The sequence below is a fragment of the Acromyrmex echinatior genome, chromosome 3, assembly GCF_024713525.1.
Source record: "Acromyrmex echinatior isolate Ae372 chromosome 3, ASM2471352v2, whole genome shotgun sequence".
In the NCBI taxonomy this organism is placed as follows: Eukaryota; Metazoa; Arthropoda; class Insecta; order Hymenoptera; family Formicidae; genus Acromyrmex; species Acromyrmex echinatior.
The window spans coordinates 11968396-11992098 of record NC_141854.1 but is presented as its reverse complement, the minus strand read 5'-3'; the positions used below and the strand labels follow the sequence as shown (position 1 = coordinate 11992098).

The 23703-nt window shown below is 31.0% G+C and overlaps 7 protein-coding genes and 2 long non-coding RNA genes across 24 annotated transcripts in view; 4 read left to right on the top strand and 5 right to left on the bottom strand.

The window, feature by feature from the left end:
- Positions 1-1013, bottom strand: part of LOC147910252 (uncharacterized) — a 322413-nt gene extending 321400 nt beyond the window's left edge. For 2 of the 5 annotated variants that reach the window (XR_015544620.1, XR_015544619.1), the window contains exons 1-2: positions 557-693; positions 39-76 (exon numbers count right to left, since the gene is read on the bottom strand). This is a non-coding gene — a long non-coding RNA (uncharacterized LOC147910252). Of the gene's footprint in view, positions 1-38; positions 77-556; positions 724-877 lie in introns of those variants that run through there. The other 3 variants (XR_015544623.1, XR_015544622.1, XR_015544621.1) reach the window with 3 other exon arrangements.
- LOC105150058 (mucolipin-3) lies at positions 901-7336 on the top strand. 2 transcript variants are annotated; one of them, XM_087404691.1, is made up of 5 exons: positions 901-1023; positions 1094-1199; positions 1270-1392; positions 3493-3778; positions 4106-7336. In XM_087404691.1, exons 4-5 carry the CDS (start codon positions 3557-3559, stop codon positions 5561-5563), a joined length of 1680 nt encoding a protein of 559 aa, XP_087260817.1. In that variant the 5' UTR covers positions 901-1023; positions 1094-1199; positions 1270-1392; positions 3493-3556; the 3' UTR covers positions 5564-7336. The 2 variants fall into 2 exon arrangements, with proteins under 2 accessions (XP_087260817.1, XP_011061169.1); XM_011062867.2 differs by having other exon boundaries at positions 1252-1392.
- Positions 7337-7914: 578 nt separating this feature from the next.
- On the top strand, positions 7915-12071 carry LOC105150053 (kelch-like protein 5). Its single transcript, XM_011062860.2, has 10 exons — positions 7915-8701; positions 9105-9266; positions 9339-9652; positions 9877-9972; positions 10037-10226; positions 10350-10574; positions 10657-10819; positions 11027-11239; positions 11306-11477; positions 11565-12071. The coding sequence occupies exons 1-10, from the start codon at positions 8461-8463 to the stop codon at positions 11631-11633; spliced, it is 1845 nt and encodes a 614-aa protein (XP_011061162.1). The 5' UTR covers positions 7915-8460; the 3' UTR covers positions 11634-12071.
- Positions 9298-10086, bottom strand: LOC147910251 (uncharacterized). Its single transcript, XR_015544624.1, has 2 exons — positions 9956-10086; positions 9298-9530 (listed from the first exon to the last, which is right to left on the bottom strand). It is a non-coding gene; the product is annotated as an uncharacterized LOC147910251 (long non-coding RNA).
- Positions 11891-14823, bottom strand: LOC105150051 (protein phosphatase methylesterase 1). The gene is made up of 8 exons (XM_011062858.2): positions 14681-14823; positions 14370-14562; positions 14194-14303; positions 13661-13894; positions 13345-13410; positions 12918-13249; positions 12681-12813; positions 11891-12523 (listed from the first exon to the last, which is right to left on the bottom strand). The coding sequence occupies exons 1-8, from the start codon at positions 14755-14757 to the stop codon at positions 12505-12507; spliced, it is 1164 nt and encodes a 387-aa protein (XP_011061160.1). The 5' UTR covers positions 14758-14823; the 3' UTR covers positions 11891-12504.
- Positions 14824-15735: 912 nt separating this feature from the next.
- Positions 15736-16412, top strand: LOC105150052 (dynein axonemal light chain 4). Its single transcript, XM_011062859.2, has 2 exons — positions 15736-15877; positions 15956-16412. Exons 1-2 carry the CDS (start codon positions 15812-15814, stop codon positions 16211-16213), a joined length of 324 nt encoding a protein of 107 aa, XP_011061161.1. The 5' UTR covers positions 15736-15811; the 3' UTR covers positions 16214-16412.
- Positions 16413-16575: 163 nt separating this feature from the next.
- On the bottom strand, positions 16576-17556 carry LOC105150049 (dynein axonemal light chain 4). The gene is made up of 2 exons (XM_011062852.2): positions 17422-17556; positions 16576-16986 (listed from the first exon to the last, which is right to left on the bottom strand). The coding sequence occupies exons 1-2, from the start codon at positions 17479-17481 to the stop codon at positions 16738-16740; spliced, it is 309 nt and encodes a 102-aa protein (XP_011061154.1). The 5' UTR covers positions 17482-17556; the 3' UTR covers positions 16576-16737.
- On the top strand, positions 17447-20337 carry LOC105150050 (putative cytosolic Fe-S cluster assembly factor CPIJ010948). Of its 8 annotated transcripts, none has more exons than XM_011062854.2 (8): positions 17447-17583; positions 18056-18158; positions 18229-18324; positions 18404-18556; positions 18845-19115; positions 19191-19439; positions 19520-19897; positions 19972-20337. In XM_011062854.2, the coding sequence occupies exons 2-8, from the start codon at positions 18093-18095 to the stop codon at positions 20211-20213; spliced, it is 1455 nt and encodes a 484-aa protein (XP_011061156.1). In that variant the 5' UTR covers positions 17447-17583; positions 18056-18092; the 3' UTR covers positions 20214-20337. The 8 variants fall into 8 exon arrangements, with proteins under 8 accessions (XP_011061156.1, XP_011061157.1, XP_011061159.1 ...); XM_011062855.2 differs by having other exon boundaries at positions 17452-17583; positions 18069-18158; XM_011062857.2 differs by having other exon boundaries at positions 17563-17657; positions 18069-18158.
- On the bottom strand, positions 20282-22869 carry Josd (Josephin domain containing). Of its 4 annotated transcripts, none has more exons than XM_011062850.2 (5): positions 22745-22869; positions 22091-22590; positions 21662-21876; positions 21400-21580; positions 20282-21309 (listed from the first exon to the last, which is right to left on the bottom strand). In XM_011062850.2, the coding sequence occupies exons 2-5, from the start codon at positions 22139-22141 to the stop codon at positions 21058-21060; spliced, it is 699 nt and encodes a 232-aa protein (XP_011061152.1). In that variant the 5' UTR covers positions 22142-22590; positions 22745-22869; the 3' UTR covers positions 20282-21057. The 4 variants fall into 4 exon arrangements, with proteins under 4 accessions (XP_011061152.1, XP_087260830.1, XP_087260829.1 ...); XM_087404704.1 differs by having other exon boundaries at positions 22091-22166; positions 22266-22835; XM_087404703.1 differs by having other exon boundaries at positions 22091-22265; positions 22341-22833.
- Positions 22870-23703: the final 834 nt, after the last annotated feature.

Below are 23703 nucleotides of genomic sequence, written 5' to 3'. Positions count from 1 at the left end.
CGTGCGCAAAAGATTGAAAAACGTATTCTAACACTCACCGTAAGAGAGATACACAGCAGTGGAATTGCAACTTGATCTGTAACATACAAAAGTATCCAAATTAAAGTATATATTCAAAATATTGTAATTATTATTTAAAAAATAACTGTTGCACGTATTTTAACGTTATTATTCGTTTCTTAAACAAGTACCCGGGAAAAAATGTTACGTATATGGACATATTTTATACATAATTATATATAATTTTATATGAAATATTTTTTGCCAGTTATATAATTGAACAATGTTAATAACAAGAAATAGTCGTAATTAATTGTTTTATAATCATTATTGTACGGTTAATTGACTCATTTATATAAGCAATTTATGAAAAATATACGCCAAAAGCACTTCTGAATTCAAAAATATAATTTATAAAATTTAAGAAGACAAAATGCCGGATTTGTTACTTGTTTGCTTGGTTCGACTTGAAAACAACAAAATGAGATGCGATAAAAAAGTATTTTGCGCTAGAAGTGCATCAAACTTTAATCAAATAGCAAATTGTTGCGCTTACATTACGCATGAAATGGCACCTTAATAATTACCCCATGATATTTTTCGCTGTCAACGTGTCGTTCTATGTCTTCTCGCCTCCACATGGCTTGCCGTTCCGCCTATTGCTATTTCTTCACAAAGTACAGGTACAATATTTACTCGCGAATACGCTTAATTACATTCACTCTGCACGGTTCTATTATGTCGCTACAAAAAAATAACGCTGGAAAAGCGATCGCGCACGATCTACTTGCGTCTTACGAACAATATGGCGAAGAAGAAAATCCGTAAATCGCGCGGCCAACTTCACACCGAAGCAGAAAAAAGGCGCGCCACTCACCAATAGTGGCGCCCTCTCGAGCCAATGGCGCGCAGCGTCGCTCATTCAGTCACATTCGAGCTCAGTCGTTTCTTCGAGTTGGATGGTGTGCGATGGCTGGTGATTTAACATCGCTACGTCTGCTATTAATTACACATTGCGCTCAGGTACATAATTTTAATCTGTCAATGCGATAAACGTCAATGCCGTGATATTCATTCCGCGTTATCCACCTAGATCCACGCATGTGAACAGCTGGATGTTTCGTCATCAGATGGAAAGTGGTGCAACGACAACAACGACGACTCCGTGGGATAGGACACTCGCTTGTTGATACTTCCACGTGAGTTCGCTCATCGTTGGCTTTTCAATCGTCGTACATTGGAATTTTATAGAATGCAGTCACGCAATAGGATCCAACACGAGGACAATTCCGGGAACAGACTGCATAACCGCACCTGGAGCCACGACAATGACAGCGAAGAGGAGGAAATCGCCAGTGAGAATACATTGCTGAACGAAAACAGCGAACAGAGGTTTGTATAACTCAAGCAATTTATCGAAATTATTTCTCAATTGAAGATTGTTACAATCTGTTCGCCAGTTATCTCTAATACTATTAAATTACATTGATAATTTAGTCGATGGCGTTCAACAGTCTTGGTATCATTGTGTTTCTTTGTTATATTTCAATCGAATGAATTCTGCTCTGCTATGTTACAGTATAATATTGATAATGTTGCATTGTTCGACTGTTTTTTACATAGATTGTTTGTATATGTGTTCCAAATGCAGCATTTTTAAATAGCAATTTGGGATATCTTTTTAAGATAAAATTAGCTGTTATCTTTTATCTTTCACAATTTATAATTAATTTTGCTACAAATTGTGCAGACTCATCATGTTCAGAATCATCATTGGACAATGATGATTAATGAAGACTATTGCTTGTCTACATAATTTATACATTATCAATGAAAAACATGAATAAGAATTTATAATTTCATCAGTTTTCACAGAGTACATAATATTGTGTAATTTTATTTTAAAAAAATTTTATATTTTACAATTTTGTATTTTTTTTTTATTTTATGATTTCCTATATCTTTCATAGGCACACATATTTTTAAGATCATGGCACATAGAAAAACTTAAGACATAAGATCTAAGAAAATCAACATGTTGAATTTGCTACTGCTTACGTTATGGTCTATTGTGATTAGTCAATTCACTCACTGCTTAAGTCTTACGGCTCTGTAGACTCTGGGTCTTGTCCAGTCTAAATTTTTTTATAGTTTAAGGCATTCAAAAAATCTAAAAAAATTCAAGATTTCTTACTTTTTAACATCTTTGCTATATCACCAAATAGTTATTTAACTTAAATATTAAAACCATTATTTAATAAAAATTGAAATTTGTATCAAAAAATTTGTGAATAAAATTTTACTTAGATGAAAAAAGATTTATTATACTTACGAAGGATTAATAACGATTATGTTGAAGGAATGAACACAAAATCTTGTATTAAACATAATATAATACAACATACAACATACATACAAGAATCATTTTGATTTTTATACTGAATATAAATATCTTAAATATTTTATACTGTTGAAATAGTGGACAAGATTCATCCATTTTGCATTATTATCGTTGAAATTATATTATTTTTCAATTAGTAGTTTTATTTTGTTAACTTCATTAATTGATTGCGTATCAGCTCTTATTGATCCAACTTATGCTGTTTCAATTTTATATTTTTTTTTTTACATTTTCATACAAATATATTGTGATAGGAATAATGCAATTTTCATTAATGCAAATTAATCATAATTTATTTTTATTTATTAATGCATTTAATTTCTTATACTACATAATTCCACAATTGCGCTTATATGCATTAATATTTAATGGAAATTATTATTATTTTGTTAACGAATAATTGCCTGTATAATTCAATAAATTTCTAATTTATTAGTCGACCCATTCTCAGAAATAAAATAATTATTTTTAAGAGAATCACCTGTTAATCATCGTAGACAATGGCTTTTGATTTATTGTTCATAATTTCCCTTAGAGGAATAATAGATAATAAATATAAGATCTCTATGTTTACGGTGATTGATATGTTTTATCACGTTGCGTTTACATGATATAATTTCTGCCAGCTTAAATAGTATGTGTTATCACATTTTCAAATATTATTCTTATCATATTCGGAAATGTCATTATCACAAATTAAATGTTTTAATTAAAAGCGCTTTACATATGATTGATTGAATGTTCTGTAAATAAAAAACCTATTTGTTTTCGTATCAAATAAAAATAAAACGAATTAAAAAGAAAAAAAAGAAATCACCGTAAAAATTATAAAAACTGGTAATAGTACAATATCTAATATATGATAAGATTAATATAATATAATTAATTATAGTAAGTCTCTGAAACTATTACTTATGAATTTTTTTTTCTTTTTTTTTCTTTTTTTTTTCCCCCAGTATTTATTACAACAGACTTTTACTTATGGTGTAATATAATAAACTCCGATATTATATTTAAAAAGCTTTCTATGAAAAGAAACTTTCTATGAAAGTGCTATGAAATAATAAAGATATAACATATTTTACACATAGGCAAAAACATTCTACTCCAATAGAATGCAAGACTTGCCCAGTCACGACATTTGCTGAAGAGAAAATGCGACGCAAACTGCGATTCTTCTTCATGAATCCGATTGAAAAATGGCAGGCAAAACGGCGTTTCCCCTTTAAATTTGTCGTCCAAGTCATCAAAATCATCCTTGTGACCGTACAACTCTGTTTATTCGCACATAACAATTACATGCACGTGAATTATACGTGGGACAACCGAATTACATTCTCCCATCTCTTTTTAATGGGATGGGAATCTACTCAAGAGGTACGCTTAATCTTGTTTATATGTGTGTGTATTTATAAATCTCAATTACATTTTCATTTTTAATGCTAATTAAAAATGCTAACCTAATGGAAGATGGAAATAGAAAGATAGTACATATTTCAATTGTAAAGTATTTTTATCATATTTAAAATAATTTGAAAAGCAAGCTTAAGTGATCATTGCATTTTCACCGCTTTAGATCTTAATCTATGACACCTACATAGATATTCCATAATAATAAGACTTTCTATTTGGATTGCTATCTTTCTTTCAATATCAAGCAGGGTATCAAATACACGTGAGCATAAATTTAATTTAATGCTTCAGGTACCTGCATATCCACCTGCATCGGGACCGTTAGCTATCTACAAGCGAAGCGATTTTTACGATGCTATCGATTATGCTTTACATGGTTATTACAACGTCAACGACGCTATTGGTGCGTACTCCTACATTGCCGAAGATAATTCAGTAGGGCCCGTAACCTTGTGTCTTTATGAGTATAAGGAGGGCATTATATTCGGTTTTAACGAGAGCTACGTGTTTGATAGCGAAATTGTGGAAACTTGCATGAACATCACTCTTGAAACCTTCAACACATTTAATTCATCGCACAATCTTCTGCAAGACAGAAACATTAACGTCAATTTCTCCGCACTGGTACGTGCTCATCTGAAATTTGCTCTAAAAACGGTGAATTTAAAAGCAGCCGGGCCAATGACACCACCCGATTGTTATCGTTTCAACATCAAGATTATCTTTGATAACCGCGATTTCGATGGACAGATGCTACTCTCGTTAGATGCCGAAGCTAGAAAATTGCAATGCAAAGGTGATACTCGTTACATCACTGACAACCGCATCGAATCGGCACTGAGGACTTTGCTGAATTTACTTGTCATACTGATTTGTACGATTTCTTTGGTATTATGCTCGCGAGCGATATATAGAGCTCAACTACTGAAGTTTGAGACTATAAACTTCTTCAAAAAAACATATGGCACAATACTAAGCCTCGAAGGTCGACTAGAATTCTTGAACCTTTGGTACATTATGATTATCATCAATGATCTACTTATCATTATTGGTACTGTCATAAAGGAACAAATCGAGCGAAAACACTCCGAGAGTGATCACTGGAATATTTGCAGTATATTTCTTGGAACTGGAAATCTGCTTGTGTGGTTTGGCGTATTGCGCTATCTTGGCTTCTTCAAGACGTACAATGTTGTCATTTTAACTCTAAAGAAAGCGACACCGAAAGTGGCAAGATTCTTGATATGTGCGGTTCTCATTTATGCCGGTTTCACGTTCTGTGGCTGGTTGGTGCTTGGTCCATATAATATAAAGTTTCGATCTCTTGCGACCACATCCGAGTGCTTGTTTGCGTTAATTAATGGTGATGATATGTTCGCTACGTTTTCCATAACGTTTTCCAAATCAGCTGTGTTATGGTGGTACTCTAGAATCTATTTATATTCGTTTATCTCACTGTACATTTATGTCGTTTTAAGTTTGTTCATTTCTGTGATAATGGACGCATATGATACGATCAAGATATATTATCGCGAAGGTTTCCCGAAGAACGACCTGCAGACATTTATAGCTCCATGCACAGATGAGGCATCGAGCGGTATCTTCAGGGACGACTCCGAGAGAAGCAACTTGACGGAATTGCTTGATCGATTTTGTTGTTGTCGAAAAAGGCCCTTTTACGGATCCTTCTCGGAGTCGGACTCCTCAACAAAATCCGAGCAAGAATGCAACGGAGCCATCTGTGTCTAGTGCGTTAACGCAGAGTACCTGGAGGTGTTATGGTGCGACTATGGATACGCAATGTAATTTTAAATCGGTTGCCTCAACATCCTTAGTTTAATGATTTTAATTGCTAATTTCTTGCCTCAAATCGAATAAATAAAAAAAAATAATTGTATGCAATATCATGCATTACATTTCAATACATTATATTTTTCTGTTTTATGTAACGAAATTATCTTTTACAAAAAAAATCATCAAAAAAAATATAATCTTTAAAATATTTTTTAGTGAAAAATATTTTAAAATGATAAATATTTTAATGAAAAAATTCTACAGAGTAAAAATAAATAATTTCTTTATTAATATAGATTTAATCTTTCTTAAGCATTATAAAAATAAATTATTAAGCATAATATTCAAGAAGAAATTAACTGTAAATAAATGTTGTGCAATCGGATCGATAAAGAATTTTCATGAATATAAATAAGTTTTTTAATTTATCGATTGATTAATCGCATTATGCGTCAAGTGCTTTTACACAAGCACCTGATAAAGTTGTGCACATAATACGAGCGATCGATGAATTAAGAAACTCATCTCATTTATAAATGTTGATAGCAAATGTATTCGACAATCGCGACATGTTTATGCAATGCGAGTAATTTCTGTTACTGCCATGTAAGTTTAATTTATATAATATTTTATGGAAAAGCATTTATTATAATAGTTTATTATAATAGCGGTTATATTAGATTTCACTTTTATTTGAAAACACAACTATTAATTTTCTATTGAATGCCTTCTAACAGTCTACTAATTTTCAACACATTGCCCAGTTGTTTTTCCGATCTGTTAAAAATATGATCTGTAAAATAATAATATTGCGGAGCACAAAAAAAACACGACAAAAAAAAGCGTTCAGCAGAACCTTTAAACTGCTGCAAAATAATGTCGAAAATTTATGTACAGTATTTCATAAAAAAATTCTTGTACATTTACATGTATAATATAATTATATATTTATTATTTCGCAACCGTCAATATATCTTACACTTTGAGAATCCATGTAGAATACGTATAACAACGTATATTGCTTTTGCAATATAATATCACAACAAATCCCCCATAGCAAAGGATCACAATAGAGTCACAATAATCAGAAAGAAAATATGATGTCACTATTATAACAAATTAACACATGTTACAAAGACATTCGCACATCACCGTGACATTGCTGTGACATCATTTACAATAAAGCGGAACATTCGCACATCACCATGACGTAACCATGATTGTTGTGATGTAATTGTGATGTTTTTTTGCTATGGGAGATATATTCTTGGAGGAAGTAAAGTAATTAGAAATTATACAAGAGTTGCCATTTAATTATTATATAAACCAATTCAGTGTTATATACCAAAGTTATAAAAAAGACATGTAATATATGTATAATCTAAATAAAAATTATCCAAAATTGAACTATGTCAGTAATATCAAATAATATAAATTATTTGATTAATAATATAAATTATATGATTATAATAGCCATAATTCTGATCTTTATGCATGTATATATTATATTAAAAATTGTAGGCTTTGTATCGAGCATAAGATATCCGGAAAAAATGTTATATATATGGACATATTATATATATAATATATAATGTTATAATCGTATGTAATTTTATATAATTATATATGAAATCTTTTTTCTCGAGTAAAATTGCACAAAAACAATATTATCCATAGAAATATATTTATATTTACATTGAAATACAATAAACGTAAATTTTTAAAATATATTTGTTATAAACATTTCTCTACTCGAATCAATTAATATTATTATCCCAGTTTCAGTTTAAAGATTGCGTTTCAAAACCGAAAATTAAATTGACGCGCAATTTACAGAATTGAATATATATGTATATAAATTCATACTGAAATATTATTAAATACGAAGATCTAATTTATAATCAGACTTATAAGGCGTTTTATTTACATTATTATTTAATTTGAAGCGAGAAATGAACCATTGGATTATATATTAATAATAATGTAACGATTATTTAATTTAATATTTGTCTCAGTAATTAATATTTCAATTATCTATAGGTCACTGTAATCAATCTTGATTAATCTTGATTAATCTTAGTCACGCTTAAAATCTTTTTTATTAACAATAAGAAAAGTATTTAATGTGACTAAACTTGCAATGTAAAAAAAGTATCAGTTAATCAAAAATAATCGTTCAAGATTTTTGATGCTGTAAGAAAGAGGCACAGATCAAATTAATCAGACAAAATGTATTATAACAATAAAATGTATATATTTATTTCAATTTCCTTTCATATTTTAAAACTTGCATAAATTAATTCTATTTAATAGATAAACGATTCTCCATTTCTTCAATACATATCTATTTTCCCTTTCAATGTAAAATCTCAAATGTATATAGAATATACGTTAGCATGTACGTATGTATTGCTAAAGAAGGTGTATAGTACATGTTCTATGGAGTATAGGAGTCAAAGTGAGAAAAAAGGAGCAAGTCATGTGCAGCTGCATACGCTTTCGCTGGCGGCTATACATACAGTGAACACGCTTGGTTCTTTGTTTATCCTCCGTATGACGTAACGCGGGCGTCACGCAACGAACAACGAGCGGCTCAATGCAACCGACCGAGGATCGAGGATCGAGGTTCGGCTGGAGAAACCGAAACGGCAGCAGTCAGTGCCGAGCTGCCGAGTGCGCTGACCTGTAGGACGGGTAGTGATGGTCGTTGACCGAGGTTGAGCGCGATCCATTGTTTACATCGACACACATCTAGACGCATCCTGAGGAACGGTGTCTCACGCCATATCCTGGTTAGCGACCCAATCGCCGATCATCGTTATCGCCGTGATAAACGACAGCTGCGGGCAAACATGTCAAGAATAGCGGGAAGCTCTCCCGCGAGAGCCGCAAACAAAGGTGAGCAGCAACAGCAACAACAGCAGCAACAGCAGCAAGAATTCCCACTGGGCCTGGATAAAGACGCCAGCGAGCATAGCATTTCCAGCATAATGTCGTGCGTGTCCATCTCGCCGAAACACGCAGAAAGTAGCCTCCGAGTTATGGAGAGTTATCTGCACAAGCAACAGCTGACAGACGTCACGCTGATCGCGGGTGAGTGTACCAGAGCCCCGAACGCTTTGTTTTGATAACAATGCACCTATCGATATGTCAACTGTCAATTAGAATTATGACTCAGATGATGATTAATCATACGTTTTAATTAACAAACGAGAATTATTAATATATATTTTTATGTACAATTTGATGTATATTTTTATTTATAATTATGATTCATAGAAAAATTCTTTTTATTATTATTATAAGTTATTATTAGAATCTTTTTTGCTGGATTATTTGCTATTGTTAACATTTCTAACTAGTAAAAATTGAAGAAAGATAGGAAGATACATTCTTTAATATCACATGTATATTAAAAATGTTCTTTGTTTTCGATACAATTCGAAGCATCCCATATTTTTCATATTTGTATGTGTGAGATTTATCCTTTCTTTAGGAAATAAACGTGTCCCAGCTCATCGATTAGTCCTCAGTGCTGGCTCTGAATATTTTGCTGCTATGTTCACAAGCTCTTTACGAGAATCGGCACAAAATGAAATAGAATTAATGGATGTTGATGGAGATGCATTATGGGCTTTGGTTCTTTATTGTTATACAGGTAATTCGATTTGCAGATATTTTTCAAACTGTTCTCGTTTGTATTTTTATTGACATATTTTTGTATATTCAGGTTGTATAGAATTACAAGAAGATAGTGTAGAGACTCTTCTTGCAACAGCGTGTTTATTACAATTGAATCCAGTTATTAAAGCATGCTGTCAGTTTCTTATCAAACAGCTCCATCCGAGCAACTGCCTAGGCATACGAATGTTTGCCGATACGCAGGGTTGTTCGGAATTATTTGAACACGCACACGCATACACTACAAAACATTTCATGGAAGTTACAAAAAATCAAGAATTCTTACTGTTATCTGCCAATGAAGTTGCAAAATTACTTGAATCAGAGGATCTTAATGTTCCCTCAGAAGAAACTATCTTTTATGTAAGATTGACTACATGTTGTATATAAATTATTTTCGTGACATAAATAAATCCAAAATATATATAAACTACATGTTGAGCGAAAAAATTTAATAATATAAAATGTTAAGAAAAAGAATATGGTTAAAATTTGTTATACTATTGATCATGTATATTAACTAGAATATATCTAAATTTAAGTATAGAGAATAATGGAGTCTCTATTTCTTATTATTATTATTTCAGGCTCTAGTGACTTGGCTGGAACATGATCCAGAAAACAGAAGCAAAGATGCCAGTACATTATTAGGTTTAGTCAAATTACCATTGTTATCACCTGCGGTGAGTTCACTGACTCAATTTTTTACTTGACAGAACTTATAGATCAACTAATAAATTAAAACAGTTTATAGCTGATAATATTGAGAGTAACGAAATGTTCAAAGACCAAAGAATGGCGCAGGAATTAGTGATGGAAGCATTAAAATACCATTTGCTGCCTGAGCGAAGGCCTTTGCTTCAAACAGGTAGAACGAAACCTAGAAAAGCTACTGTCGGTACATTATTAGCTGTTGGAGGGATGGATGCCAATAAAGGTAATTTATTATATGCAAAATTAATTATTTAATATTGGTTGCTATTAATATAAAAAAAACATCAATACAGTATCATGCTCTTTTAATTTTCTCAAGCGAAATAATATGCAATATAATGTCCAGGTGCAACATCTATAGATGCATTTTCATTGCGCGATAATGCCTGGAGATCTTTAGCTGCTATGAGTAGTAGAAGATTGCAATTTGGCGCAGTGATAGTCGATAAAAAATTAATTGTCGCGGGCGGTAGAGATGGTTTAAAAACGCTAAACACAGTAGAATGCTTCGATTTCTCCACTCTTGCGTGGAGCACTCTACCACCTATGAACGTTCATCGTCACGGATTAGGTACTTGCCGAATTTGCGAAGTTAATACGCAATTTCATTCATTCGTAATAAAAACCTGATAAATACATAAATTTTTTCTCAGGAGTAGCAGTATTAGGTGGACCTTTATATGCTATTGGTGGCCACGATGGTTGGAGTTTTCTTGATGCGGTCGAAAGGTGGGATCCGGCAACGCGTCAGTGGAGTTCGATATGCCCTATGTCCATACAAAGGTCTACAGTCGGTGTGGCTGTGTTAAATGATAAGTAAGTACAAATAAATTATCACATTTATATACAATATCCGTTTTCAGCCGTTTTCACATAAATTTTAGTATGTTTTCATATGGTATATATTTTATCGATTTAAAAAAATTTCATATGGTATATTTTATCAATTTATTTTTTATCGATTTAAAAAAATTTAATATTGAATTTTTAATGATTTTAATGCAATTTTTTATAATCTTTTAGATTATATGCTGTAGGAGGAAGAGATATCAGTTCCTGCTTAAATACTGTAGAATGCTATGATCCGCATACAAATAAGTGGACACCATGTGCGCCTATGTCGAAGAGGCGGGGCGGTGTAGGCGTAGGAGTAGTAAACGGTTGTCTTTATGCACTTGGTGGTCACGATGCTCCAGCTAGTAATCCGAATGCTAGTAGATTCGATTGTGTAGAAAGGTGAAGCCACTATTACGTCACATATTAAAATTTTCAAGTTGCGTATAATGCAATGTAACAATATAGGTATGATCCTAAAACTGATACATGGACTATGGTTGCGCCAATGAGTGTTCCTCGAGATGCGGTCGGTGTGTGCGTATTGGGTGACCGACTTATGGCCATAGGAGGATACGACGGTCAGCAATATCTTACACTAGTGGAAGCCTATGATCCACATCTCAACGAATGGGAATCTGTGAGTGTATAAACTATTCTTGTAATTGGATATAGTACAAAAATAATTTTTAAATGTATTTTATAAATTTTATGTTTATGTTTGAAGGTTGCTCCTCTTAAGGCTGGCCGTGCAGGACCTTGTGTTGTTGTGAAAAATTTAACTAATACCGTATAGATCATTTTTACTAATCAGTGATTCTTGCTATTATGTAATTTATATTTATAACTATATGTGATTTTAAGTGTTTCAGAAATATAACAGAATTTGCTCTCTTGTGATATCGTATGCATGTTAATTAATCAAACTGTCATTTTTCTGAAACAATTTTAGATAATTTTATATTTAAATAAGTATTATATTTCTTCTTAGCATATAGTAACTTTTATAGGATTTTTACACAATTTCAAACTGTATTGAAGAAATTCCAATCATTGTAACCATCAAACTATATATTTAGCATTTATTTGTACATAATACTTCGATTTTATATAAATTTTCAATGTAGAGAATAATTTTGTTATTGACAATGTGTGGTAATTTTTTTGTATTCATCATATTAATCTAAAATATAAGTACAAACATTTTCAATAAAATATTATATATAAATTTAAACACGTTTTCTTTCATAAAAGTAACATTTGTCGTAAATGTCAATATTTTTCTGTATAATAATAATAATCATATAATAAACTGTAAAACCATTTTTTTTTTAGAAATAAGTGATATAAATCAAGAATACTAGTGAGAAATTTGAAAAAATAAATATATTTCAGATACAAATACTTTAAGTAATTACAATATTTATGCCAAATTATACTGATAACTTTGTAAAAATCATAATTTAATAAACTTAAAAAACTGATAGAAGAATATACATATATAAGAACAAATTTATTTTCATCAAGACAGATGTTTTTATTTACATATATGATATATGTTTTTATATTTGGCGATTATTATCTCTTGAAATAAATAAAATTATATCAATTAAAAGAAAACATGACATTATTCCATATGTTTACATTACAATTGTTTAATTTTTTTCTTAACAAGCCGGAAAAGTCCTGAAACAATGATAATAAATTATGTATCTTTCACAAAATCAGAAACAAAAATCGTAAAGTCAAAAATATAAAAGCTATGCACGTCTTATTTTTTCAAAAAGAATCTTACACTATCGATGAACTTGTAAATGTGAAAATAAAATGTTCTTTAGTTTACCGTGGAAAATCCGACGCTGGCTCTGCAAACTTGTGCCTAACCATAAACGTAGCAATAGCTTCCGCTACCTTATCTGGGACATCTTCGTGAACAGCATGCCCACAAGCGGGCAATACTTGCATTTGGAATTTACCTATTTTTATGAAAAAAATAAGTAATTATTTTATTGAAAAATACTCAAAACTTGTATTGTCACAGCATCAGTGTATACTAATGACAGCATTGAAAATTGTATACCTTGCATTTGTCCTACAGTGAGTTCACGATCTAATCTATCAACTCCTGCTAATAACAACATTTTCGGTGAAGGAACATTCAAGAATGCCGTCGATAATCCCTTAAACCAGCCAAACCAATGCTGCTCCGTTTTTGCCAAATCTATTCTCCAAACATATTTTCTGTTAGTAGTAATAGCAGAAGACACAGGTGGTGGCGGTGGCATATTGGATGACTCTTCCTCTTGAATAATATCATCTCGCGGTATAACTGGTTCTGGATTAGATTCACACTTGTTGTATTGGGTTGGCAATGAGTCAATATCATGAGTTGCTAATTTGCTAGTTTCAATGCTGAAATAGCACGTGTGTTGTATGACTCGATTTATTTTAATATCAGTATAAAAATATTACAAAAAACCTATAAATATCCTTAAAAACTCACTAACTTCTTTATCTGTCCAGGAACCGAAACCTTTGCCGATTGTATATTCCGAATTTGTCCGCTACGAACGCTGAAAACATCAATTAAAGATTAATTTGATAAACTTGTGTGTGTGTGTGTGTGTGTGTGTGTGTGTGTGTGTGTGTGTGTGTGTGTGTACTAATGCATTAACATGATCTGAAAAATTAAATTATAAAGAAATTAAATTTATATATGTACAATAGAATACATTATTTTCAAGTAAAAAGTAAATGAATCATTTAAAGAACATATTTGTTACAATAATGATGAATGTATTAAAAGCATAAGAAAATACTAACCACCACTCTATAGCCTGAGATATGGTGCTAAAACTAGATGGCCGTGATCTCAAAAAACTCTGCATAGAAGCTAATGCATCCATTGCCGTACCTTCTACAACATCTATAACTCCTAATCCATATAAATTTGAAATCAATGGAGCTGCTCTTACAGCTACCGCACCGCCCATACTATGACCGACAAGAATTATTGGAGCATCGTGCGCAATTACATCTATAACAGCTGCAACATCTCTGGTAATAAAAATAATACAATTTATTATAACGCAAAAAAAGGTTTCATAAAGATTTTATGCATAGCTGTTTATAAATCAAATAATATGTAATAAATAAATAAAATTTTCATAAACCAATATAGATATATACAACTGTATGTATGTGTGTACAAACTATTTTACATTTAGAAATTTTTAACAAATTTATCATATTTATTTTTATTTGAAGATTAAAATACATAGATTTAAAAAATATAGTCAACCTTATTACAAAAATATAAGCAAAATTAAAAAAAAATAAATGTACATTTTACTCACGATGCTAAAGTATCTGCAGACAAGTCATCATCATCTGTAGTATGAGTATCTCCGTGACCCCTAAGATCAATCGCCATGACTCTACATAATACCATTGTCATAATTGATTTCTAAAATTAATAATGCATGTTAATCTCTTTCTCAACATGTTATTAGCAACTACGAACGATACACACTGTGAGTTCTGCCCAAGTCAAACCACTATAACCACCACCGTGCAATAAAATTAATAATGGTCCCTCAGTGCCCTTGATATAAACATGAAAAGTGTTCTGTCCCACTGGTACATCCTTGGAATGATCAAAATACGGATTCCATCGTACTGGTTCATAGTCTCTTCTTCGCTGAGCTCCCCTCGACTTACTAAGTCTTTAAAAAAAAAGACATTTTTGTATTGACATTTATGATTTTATAGCAACTTTCTCCAACTTATTCAATAACTTATTAAAAATCCCACTTTCATACGATTTCACAGATCAACACAAACCTGGAGTTCAAAGCAGAGAAATTGATGGCCGATGGTGGTAATCTGGATTTCAAAACTGACTTTTGAAGGGCAGACATGTTAACGTATCGCAGACGTCAATGACACCGTCGTCTCGGGAACGATCTTCGCACTCTTTCGAGCTTTTTGTTGCAGTCATATATGCAAAAGGGAACACTCAGCAATGCTGGCTAATGCACGGTTGCACGATTGCGCGAGGGAGATGACGGAGAAAAGAAGCGTGAGAAACGTATGTAACATTAATGGATCCACCGGCGAAAGGATCGAGGACGCGAAACTCACACTATCACACACCAATCATCGACACGCAAATGGCGGAAACGAATTTTTTCTATTCTTTTTCCTTCTTTTCTTTCACTGTTTCTCCTAAATGTTGCCCTTGATCCTCTGGCTTTGATAATCAGATAATACTAATTTATTTTCGAGTACCATCGAGCTTTCTCGAACGACGTCAAACGTCGATAAGTAGAAAAATTGCAACGCTATTTTTGCATGAGTTTTGGAACGCGTTAAAAATTCCACGATTTTACGATCCGAAACCCATTGAGAAGAGGCGTCATAACCTTTCGATTTGTGAGAAAAAAAAATGCAATTTCTAAAAAAATAATATGTAATTTCCATACATTTTAAAACTATTTTCTTGCTTATAAGATCTTAAAATTAATTAATTTCCGATTAATATTATTAGACTATCGAAATTTATTATTTATAATAATTAATATTTTAATCAGTGTTTATTTTTTGGCGCAATTATAAATTTTAAAAATCAATAAACTCATGTATGTATATATATTATAATAATTATTATAAATTAAGCTACGTATGTAATATACGTATGTAATATACATAGTTTTAATATATATACATATATAATACATGTATGTACATAAAATTATATAAATTCTCAATTCAATTTCACTTTCTTGAAAAATTTCAATAACATATATTATAGTGTACGTGTCATATGTTCATTTGTTTGCCATATGTATATAAATAACCAGATATATATCATATTGAATATATGGATCCTATCAAATATTAAAAACACAATATAATTTTTACTATTGTATGCTTGAGTATACAATAAAATAATTAAAGAGACATCTTTGTAAAATGTGGGCTGGAGAGATAAAGAAAGAAGTTGTAACTTCGATGGTTCATACATATCCATTATGTAAGGTAAATTGATTTTGTTTATAACACGTCACAAGTCAATTAGAGTATCTCAATTTTAATTATTGCAGAAATTTTCTTTAGTACAGTGATATGCCAGAGGAAATGAAGCAGGAAGCCATGGAAACCTGTGTCACCGCTGTGGAAAAATATTCAGAGAATTACGAGCATGCAGCTCGCATGATCAAAGATAATCTGGATAAAAAATTTGGTCCACCATTCCAAGTAGTCGTCGGGGAAGCTTATGCATGTGCAACTACATATCAAGAGAATTCTCTATTATATATGTTTATTGGAGGTAACATAGCAGTTGTTCTATGGAGGACGGTTACAGGTTTTTGATAAATTTTACATGCGAAAGATAAATACGTACTTTCAAATATTATCATGTATATGAATTTTCTAAATATGTTATGTATTATTATTATCTTCTTACAAACAAATACTTTAATGTTGAATCTTATATATTCTTACACATACTGTCCTATATTAAAATATATTAAAACTGTTTTTTAAATAAAAATAAATAATTTAAATATAATTTGTACCAGAAAGTATTTCTATATATTAATTTTATATGATACATTTTAATCAGATTATCATCATTGGTTTTGTATTTCCAATATGTTTAATTATGAATCTAAAATATTTGACTTAAACACATAGTTGGACCCACATTGAGATATATATATTACAATTAAACATTCTTCCTCTTTTTTTGTAACAGTTTATCTTACATATGCTTCACACATTCATATGAAAGTACTTTTATACATACATTCAAGCACATATATATGCATTATATAAATACATAAATACACATAAATAAATACATAAAATAAATTATAATAAGTGTCGAAACTGCACTATGCAGATTTCCAAATGCATATTGCCAAATTGCCGGCACAATACATATATAAAAGGTGCTTCAATTGATAAGTTATTTCAAAACCATAGCCTTCTCCAACAACAGTGTGCCATGATGCACCGAATTTTTTATCCATTGTCTCCTTAATCATTCGAGATACACTCTCATAATTGTCTGCATATTTTTCTGCTGCAGTCACACATAATTCCATCGCTTCCTGTTTCATTTCGTCGGACATATCGCATTTCTGTAAATAAATATCATTAAAAAAATTGTATATTATTAAAGAAATTTATTTAATTTACCAAAAGATTTCCAGTAATTTATACTCATATATATACACACACATGTATATATTTGGTTCTAACTGGATAATTTTTACAATGCAATATTATAATTTCTCCAAATTTTTATAAATTTTAAGTAATACATAATAATATCTAAAATAATTTTTAGATATTAATATTTTTATGTATTATGAAATCAAATTGAATAACAAATTGATATTCATTCGAAATCAAATAAAATGCGCGTAATTTTGATTTTAAATCAGAAGTGTCGATTCAATAATTGCGATACATATGCTTCTCGTACCTATTGATCAAATTCATATTTTATATCTATTTACGCAGCGAAAGCTATAGAACAAATTATAATAAAATGCGGCGTGCATTTTACTTACTCTACAAAACGGATAAGTGTGAAGAATTTTTACAACGTCGTCCTTCCTCACTTCGGTCATTATTGCAATTTTATAAGCAAATCGCGCCTCTAACAATGCTAACACGAGTACTTTATACAGTGGCACGGTTGCGGTGTCCCAGGCGCAGGGCGCAGGGCGCAGGTCAGTGAGTCAGAGGAACACATTGTCATCATCACAAATTATCCGTCACGAAGACATTTATTGACATTTATATTGTACTAGTTTAATGAAAATATTTCTTATCTCTTAGATACAGGCATGTTTTTTTATCATTATTTTTAGTTTTAGCACGTAGTCGAATGGCTTAGACAGACACTTTATTTACATATAGAATTATAGAATTTTGAAATTTAGTGAGTCATTTATGTTTCAAGAGTAGTAAAGAGGTTAATATTTCAATTCCACATTAATTTATTAGCCAACCCTGGGAAACTTTGTTTATTTTTGCTGTATTCATCTTCATGAACTATAATTTATAAAAAATAATCTATAATTGTACAAATTGTTTTAACGATCTAAAAAATAAATATTTTTTAAATTGAAAAACATTTGTCTTTATAAAAGGAAAAGATTTTTTTTGTAAATTTCTTTTATCTAAATTGCACATTTACAGAAAATATTTATAGGGAAGAAGTAAAATTTAGGAAAAAATGGCATCAAGATTCAGTGGAGCGTTGCAAATTACAAATCTAGATGATTTCATCACTCCATCGCAGGTATAATGATCAATATCATTCTGTATTGGATCTAATTTTTATGTACTATTTTAAATTACATTTATTACAGGAATGCATTAAACCCATAGAAATGCAAGCAAACAAAAGCAAAACAGGTGCAAAGATAAAAATACAATCAGATAATGCCTTTTCGGCACTCAATGAAGTAAATGTCTACAACATTCATTTTGTCAAACTATAATTCTAGCATAAAACTTTCCATTAAAGTTTGCTTTATTATACAGATTGGACAACCAGAAAAATTACAAAAAGTTGAGATCACACTTGCAGACTGTTTAGCATGCAGTGGTTGTATTACATCTGCTGAAAGTGTGCTCGTTACTCAACAAAGTCGAGAAGAATTGCTTAAAGTGTTTCAAGAGAAAATAGCTCAACAGGTAAAGAATAAATGTTACTACAATGTATAAATATTTTATAATTTTCTAATTTATATACAAAAGTAAAGAAATTTTATATATTAAATAAAATATCAAGTATTTAAATATCTATAGCAATATATAAAAATATATAGTACTAAATTGCTGATTCTTTTATAAATGTAAATTTTAGATTTATACCTACAATATTTATCTTTGAATGAGATATACAAAATTATTAAGATTCTTAATTTATTTCATTTTTTAAATGTTGTTTTAAATATTATAATATCATTTATGCTTTTGTAGAATGTAGGAAGCACAGATTCTAAATATATAATAGTAAGTCTATCAGTGCAACCAGTATTGTCACTGGCACAACACTATGAACTTACACCTGAGCAAACTCTCCATAAACTGGCAGGATATTTCTATCAATTGGGAGCTGATGCAGTATTGGATATGACAGTGGCTGATGATTTTGTCTTATTAGAAGCTGCTAAAGAGTTCGTCGAACGTTATAAAGCCAGTAAAGAGGGCACGAAAAATCAGTTACCAATGTTATCTTCTTCATGTCCAGGTAAAATATTTATTTATGAAAAAAATAGATATTGGTCAATTTATGAGATTTATAATATATTCTTATTTCTAATAGGTTGGGTATGTTATGCTGAGAAAACTCATGGAAATTTTATATTGCCATATATAAGTATCACAAAATCACCTCAACAAATTATGGGATCATTAGTAAAGTACCACTTAGCTGAAGTTATGAATCTGTCACCAGAACATATATATCATGTAACTGTAATGCCCTGCTATGATAAGAAGTTGGAAGCTTCCAGAGAAGATTTTTACAATCAACAAAGAAAGACGAGAGACGTAGACTGTGTCATAACATCAAGTATATTTATTCATATTTCTGCATTAAATTTAAAATTATTAAAATTTAAGTATAAATTATATCAACTTTTGGTCTTTCAGTTGAATTGGAACAGATGCTAAGTGAAGATGGTTTAGTATTAAACGAAATAGATGAAGGTGAAATTAAACAACCATTCGGTTCTTACAATGAAGAAATTGGAAATAAGTTGTGGGGTCATAGTGGCTCAGGATCAGGTGGTTACGCAGATTTCATTTTTCGTTACGCAGCAAAGAATCTTTTTGACGAGGACAATGTCACAGTGGATTTCAAAAATCTTAGAAATCCTGATTTTCAAGAGGCAGAATTGAAAAGAAATAATCAAGTGTTATTAAAATTCGCTATTATTAATGGATTCCGAAATATACAGAACATAGTTCAGAAAATGAAAAGGGGCAAATGCGTTTATGACTATGTTGAAATTATGGCATGCCCATGTGGTAATTATTGCTTTGCTTAAAATGTTTTAGCATGCAATACAAGTAACTAAACTTAATATAATTATTATTATTAGGTTGCTTAAACGGCGGAGCACAAATAAGACCTGACGGGAACGTTCAACCTCGAGAACTTGCATTGACATTAGAAAATATGTATCATAAACTTCCATTAAGCAAACCTGAAGAAAATAAAGTGGTACAGAACCTATACAAAACCTGGCTAGGAGGAGAGCATACAGACAAAGTTAACGCACATTTCAATACGCAATATCACGAAATACAGAAAACGAATACAGCACTTGCAATAAAGTGGTGATCTAACATATGTTGTAACAATGTTATATATCATTACTTGTGTAATATGTATATTTGTATAAAAATTCATTGGCTGATTGATTCTTTATTTATGCAGTACAATAATAAAAATAAATAATTTCTAATTATTTGATGCTTACTTAAAGCCATAACTTAAATATATGCCATGTGATATAAATAAATTTTACGCTCTTATATAACATAAATAATAATGTATACTCTTAATACCATCTTATATATACAGGATTAAAATTACATTATAAAAGAAATTGCAAGCGTATTTATTGTGTAAAAGTTATGATTGTACCTAAAATGTATCATAACAATTTCATATTACAAGTATGTTTATTTATACAAGAGAGAGCTTTTTAAAACGACAAAGATATGATTATCACATATAAATAATATCACGATATACACATACAAGTAGCTGTTGTTTAAATACAAGTTCTTTTCTTATATACGTTAACTTTTAATAAAGCAATATTTCATTTTGAATACAACACTATATATATCTTACATATGTTATTTCTTAAAATATGTTGTCACACATGTGTCATAAATATACACAATATATAAATAACTTCTCAAATAAAATAAAAGTAATAGATAAAAATATCACATTTGTGTTAACATATAAATACGATTAAAAACATTGCAAATTATGCTCAGTGAAACATTATGTGTAATTCCTATTATCTGCTTTATTTTTCTCTGTGTATTCTCTCTGTTTTTATACAATTCCAAGTCTTTTCTTGCAATAATTATAATTACCCCTCCTTAAATTAGCAACAAGGGAATGAATAAATACATAATTGAGTGGAACATGGTGCATGTGGCCCCAATTATCTAGAATTTTTGTTATCTAGGAATTCTTCATTTTCATTCATTTCTTTAGATTCGGATTTTTTCAAATCTATATCTGGGTATCCATCCTCAATATACCGAATGGAATCATGATCCATGTTATTGTCTTGATTTTCACATGTATCTATTAACCATCCTTGATTGCTATCAATTTCTCTAGTAACAACAAGGAATAGTTCCTTTTCCTTGCTATCTATCTGATCCTTTAGATATATGAGTAAATCGTTGTCCTGGTATAAGAAAAAAAAAGTAATATTGCAAAATATATAAAAATATGTTTGTTTTTTAACAAATTTTATTTAATTATATTATTTAATAACCTTTCCTATTAATTGTGGCGAGTCCAGTTTTGAATCAAGATTATAAAAGGCACCATGTATCTTTTTCAGAGCGATCCAATGACGTCGTTTCAAAGGAAGTAGGACAAAACCTAGTTTGTATTCAGTTGGGACATTAAGTATAAAACCCTCGATGTTGTCTAAACGAAGACACTTTGGATCTCTAAGGCAGAAAGAATTTAATAAACATTTACCATCATAATTTAGATGGTCATATTCTTATGATATCAATGACTATACGAACCTACGTTTGTCGAACCATACAGCTTCGCGTCCTCTTCTTTGGAGAGCAGCCATAATAACATTAATATCATAGTTGCCGAGTCCTAATAGAGATTTATGAGGATTGATCCACACATCTGGACTTAGACTGTAACAAATTTGATCTAATTCTTGCTTGCTAAATCCACGCTCTTGAAACAAGTTGTTTAATGCATGTAATGCACACAGCTCCTTCACCTATATTTCAATTTATAATTTTATATAACAAAAGTACATAACAAAGTAAATAAAAAGACTTTTTTCAAATATTGTAAAAATATTTTTAAATATCAATATTCCATTCACAATTGCTTCACAATTGCATTGTGTATGGTGTGATGTGTTTTCTATACAATATAAATACGATATAAAAACAATTTACAAAAAGAATGTAATAACATTAACAAATTACTTGTCGTTCATGATATATAGATCCAGTCATATCAATCGTGCTCGCAACCATTGCAACTACATAGTTTTCTCACTGTCTAAAAGCATAGATTAATCTGCCGGTGCTTTTTAAAAGAATCTTTAAAAAATATATTCAATAGTGTTCAACAACGAATGACCATCAGCAAACCACAGACCTTGAATCATCAACGGCACTTTAATAATTCACGACTATTCAACTATCACAATTTATTAAAGCACCCCAAACATACATTACATGTCATTTGGATTTGGCGAAAAGCACATACGATAATCGTAGAAAAGTAGTAGCCACGAACTCTCAAAACGCTCGATTGATACAACCACAGTCGTAGTTAGTAAAAGCACACTAAAGTGCAGAACAGTGCAGAAGCAATGGATCAATTCCAAACTGTTCCACAAACAGAGACCACCGATACATGCACTCCTTCAACTTGGCCGTGTTCCGATATAAGCTGAATACTTTCCAATTGTTTAATACACCTTGACACAAACGTAGTAAATTAATTCATTCATATTTTCAATGTCAATAAATAATTTAACTCTTTTAGTTACATATTTTTTGTTGTGATAACCTCATAACCTTAAAAGAATTAAATTATTTCTTAACACTAAAAATATGAAAACCGATTTGCACTCAATTGCACCAATCGCCGTAATCATCGATGTAACACCACAGCTTTGTCGCGTCGCATACTTCAATATGCTCCTACTCTAAGGGACTCCGCACAATAAAAGGAACAGGGACCAGAGAATAAGAATTTCAACCTATTAGAAATTGTGTATTCCGCAATACATGATTTTTGATAGATTGAAATTCTTATTCTCTGGTCCCTGTTCCTTTTATTGTGCGGAATCCTTAAAGCTAGTCACAGGCCTAGTTTCCACGGAGGGTTTAAACCGGATCAAAGCCGGTGTTCCATCTTTTGGTAAATTTTACCTGTTAGAGAAGTAACAACAATACACGCGCGGATTACCAGATTTACCTCACTGGAAATTTACCAAAAAAACAATAATGAAACAACCGGCTTTCAGAGTATTAATTATAAAATTTTTTTCCTACGATGTAAAGTAAAAAGTGAAAAATTTCTCCATTATCTTCAGTGGTTAAAATTTTCACTTTTCACTTTTCATCCTAGAAATAAAATTTTATAATTGATACAAAAAAATGTAAGAACCAACCATTTACAGTCGAGCATTCCACTGTCATTCAAATGTAAAGGAGAATACTCGACTGTAGTTGATTGGTTCTTACATTCAGATCGGGTCTAAACAATTGACGACAACAGAGAAAGATATCAGGGCGCCCCTCATCTCGATCCCTGTTCTCTCCTCCGATTTAATAGATTTTCGTTCTGCCACTGAGCCACACAGTCCCTGACGCTGTTGGTATCTCTGTTGTGTCTATATCTAGTAAATTTTTTACACCGATTTAAATCTTCAGTGGAAATTAAGTCCCACATACACTTTTCGTAACAGTAACAGTAAGGTTATCGACCAATTGCTTTGCTTGATTGTGACAGTTACGGTCGAATCGAGCAACACAATTGGTCGAAAACCTACGTTACATTTACGGTTACTGTTACGGAAAGTATG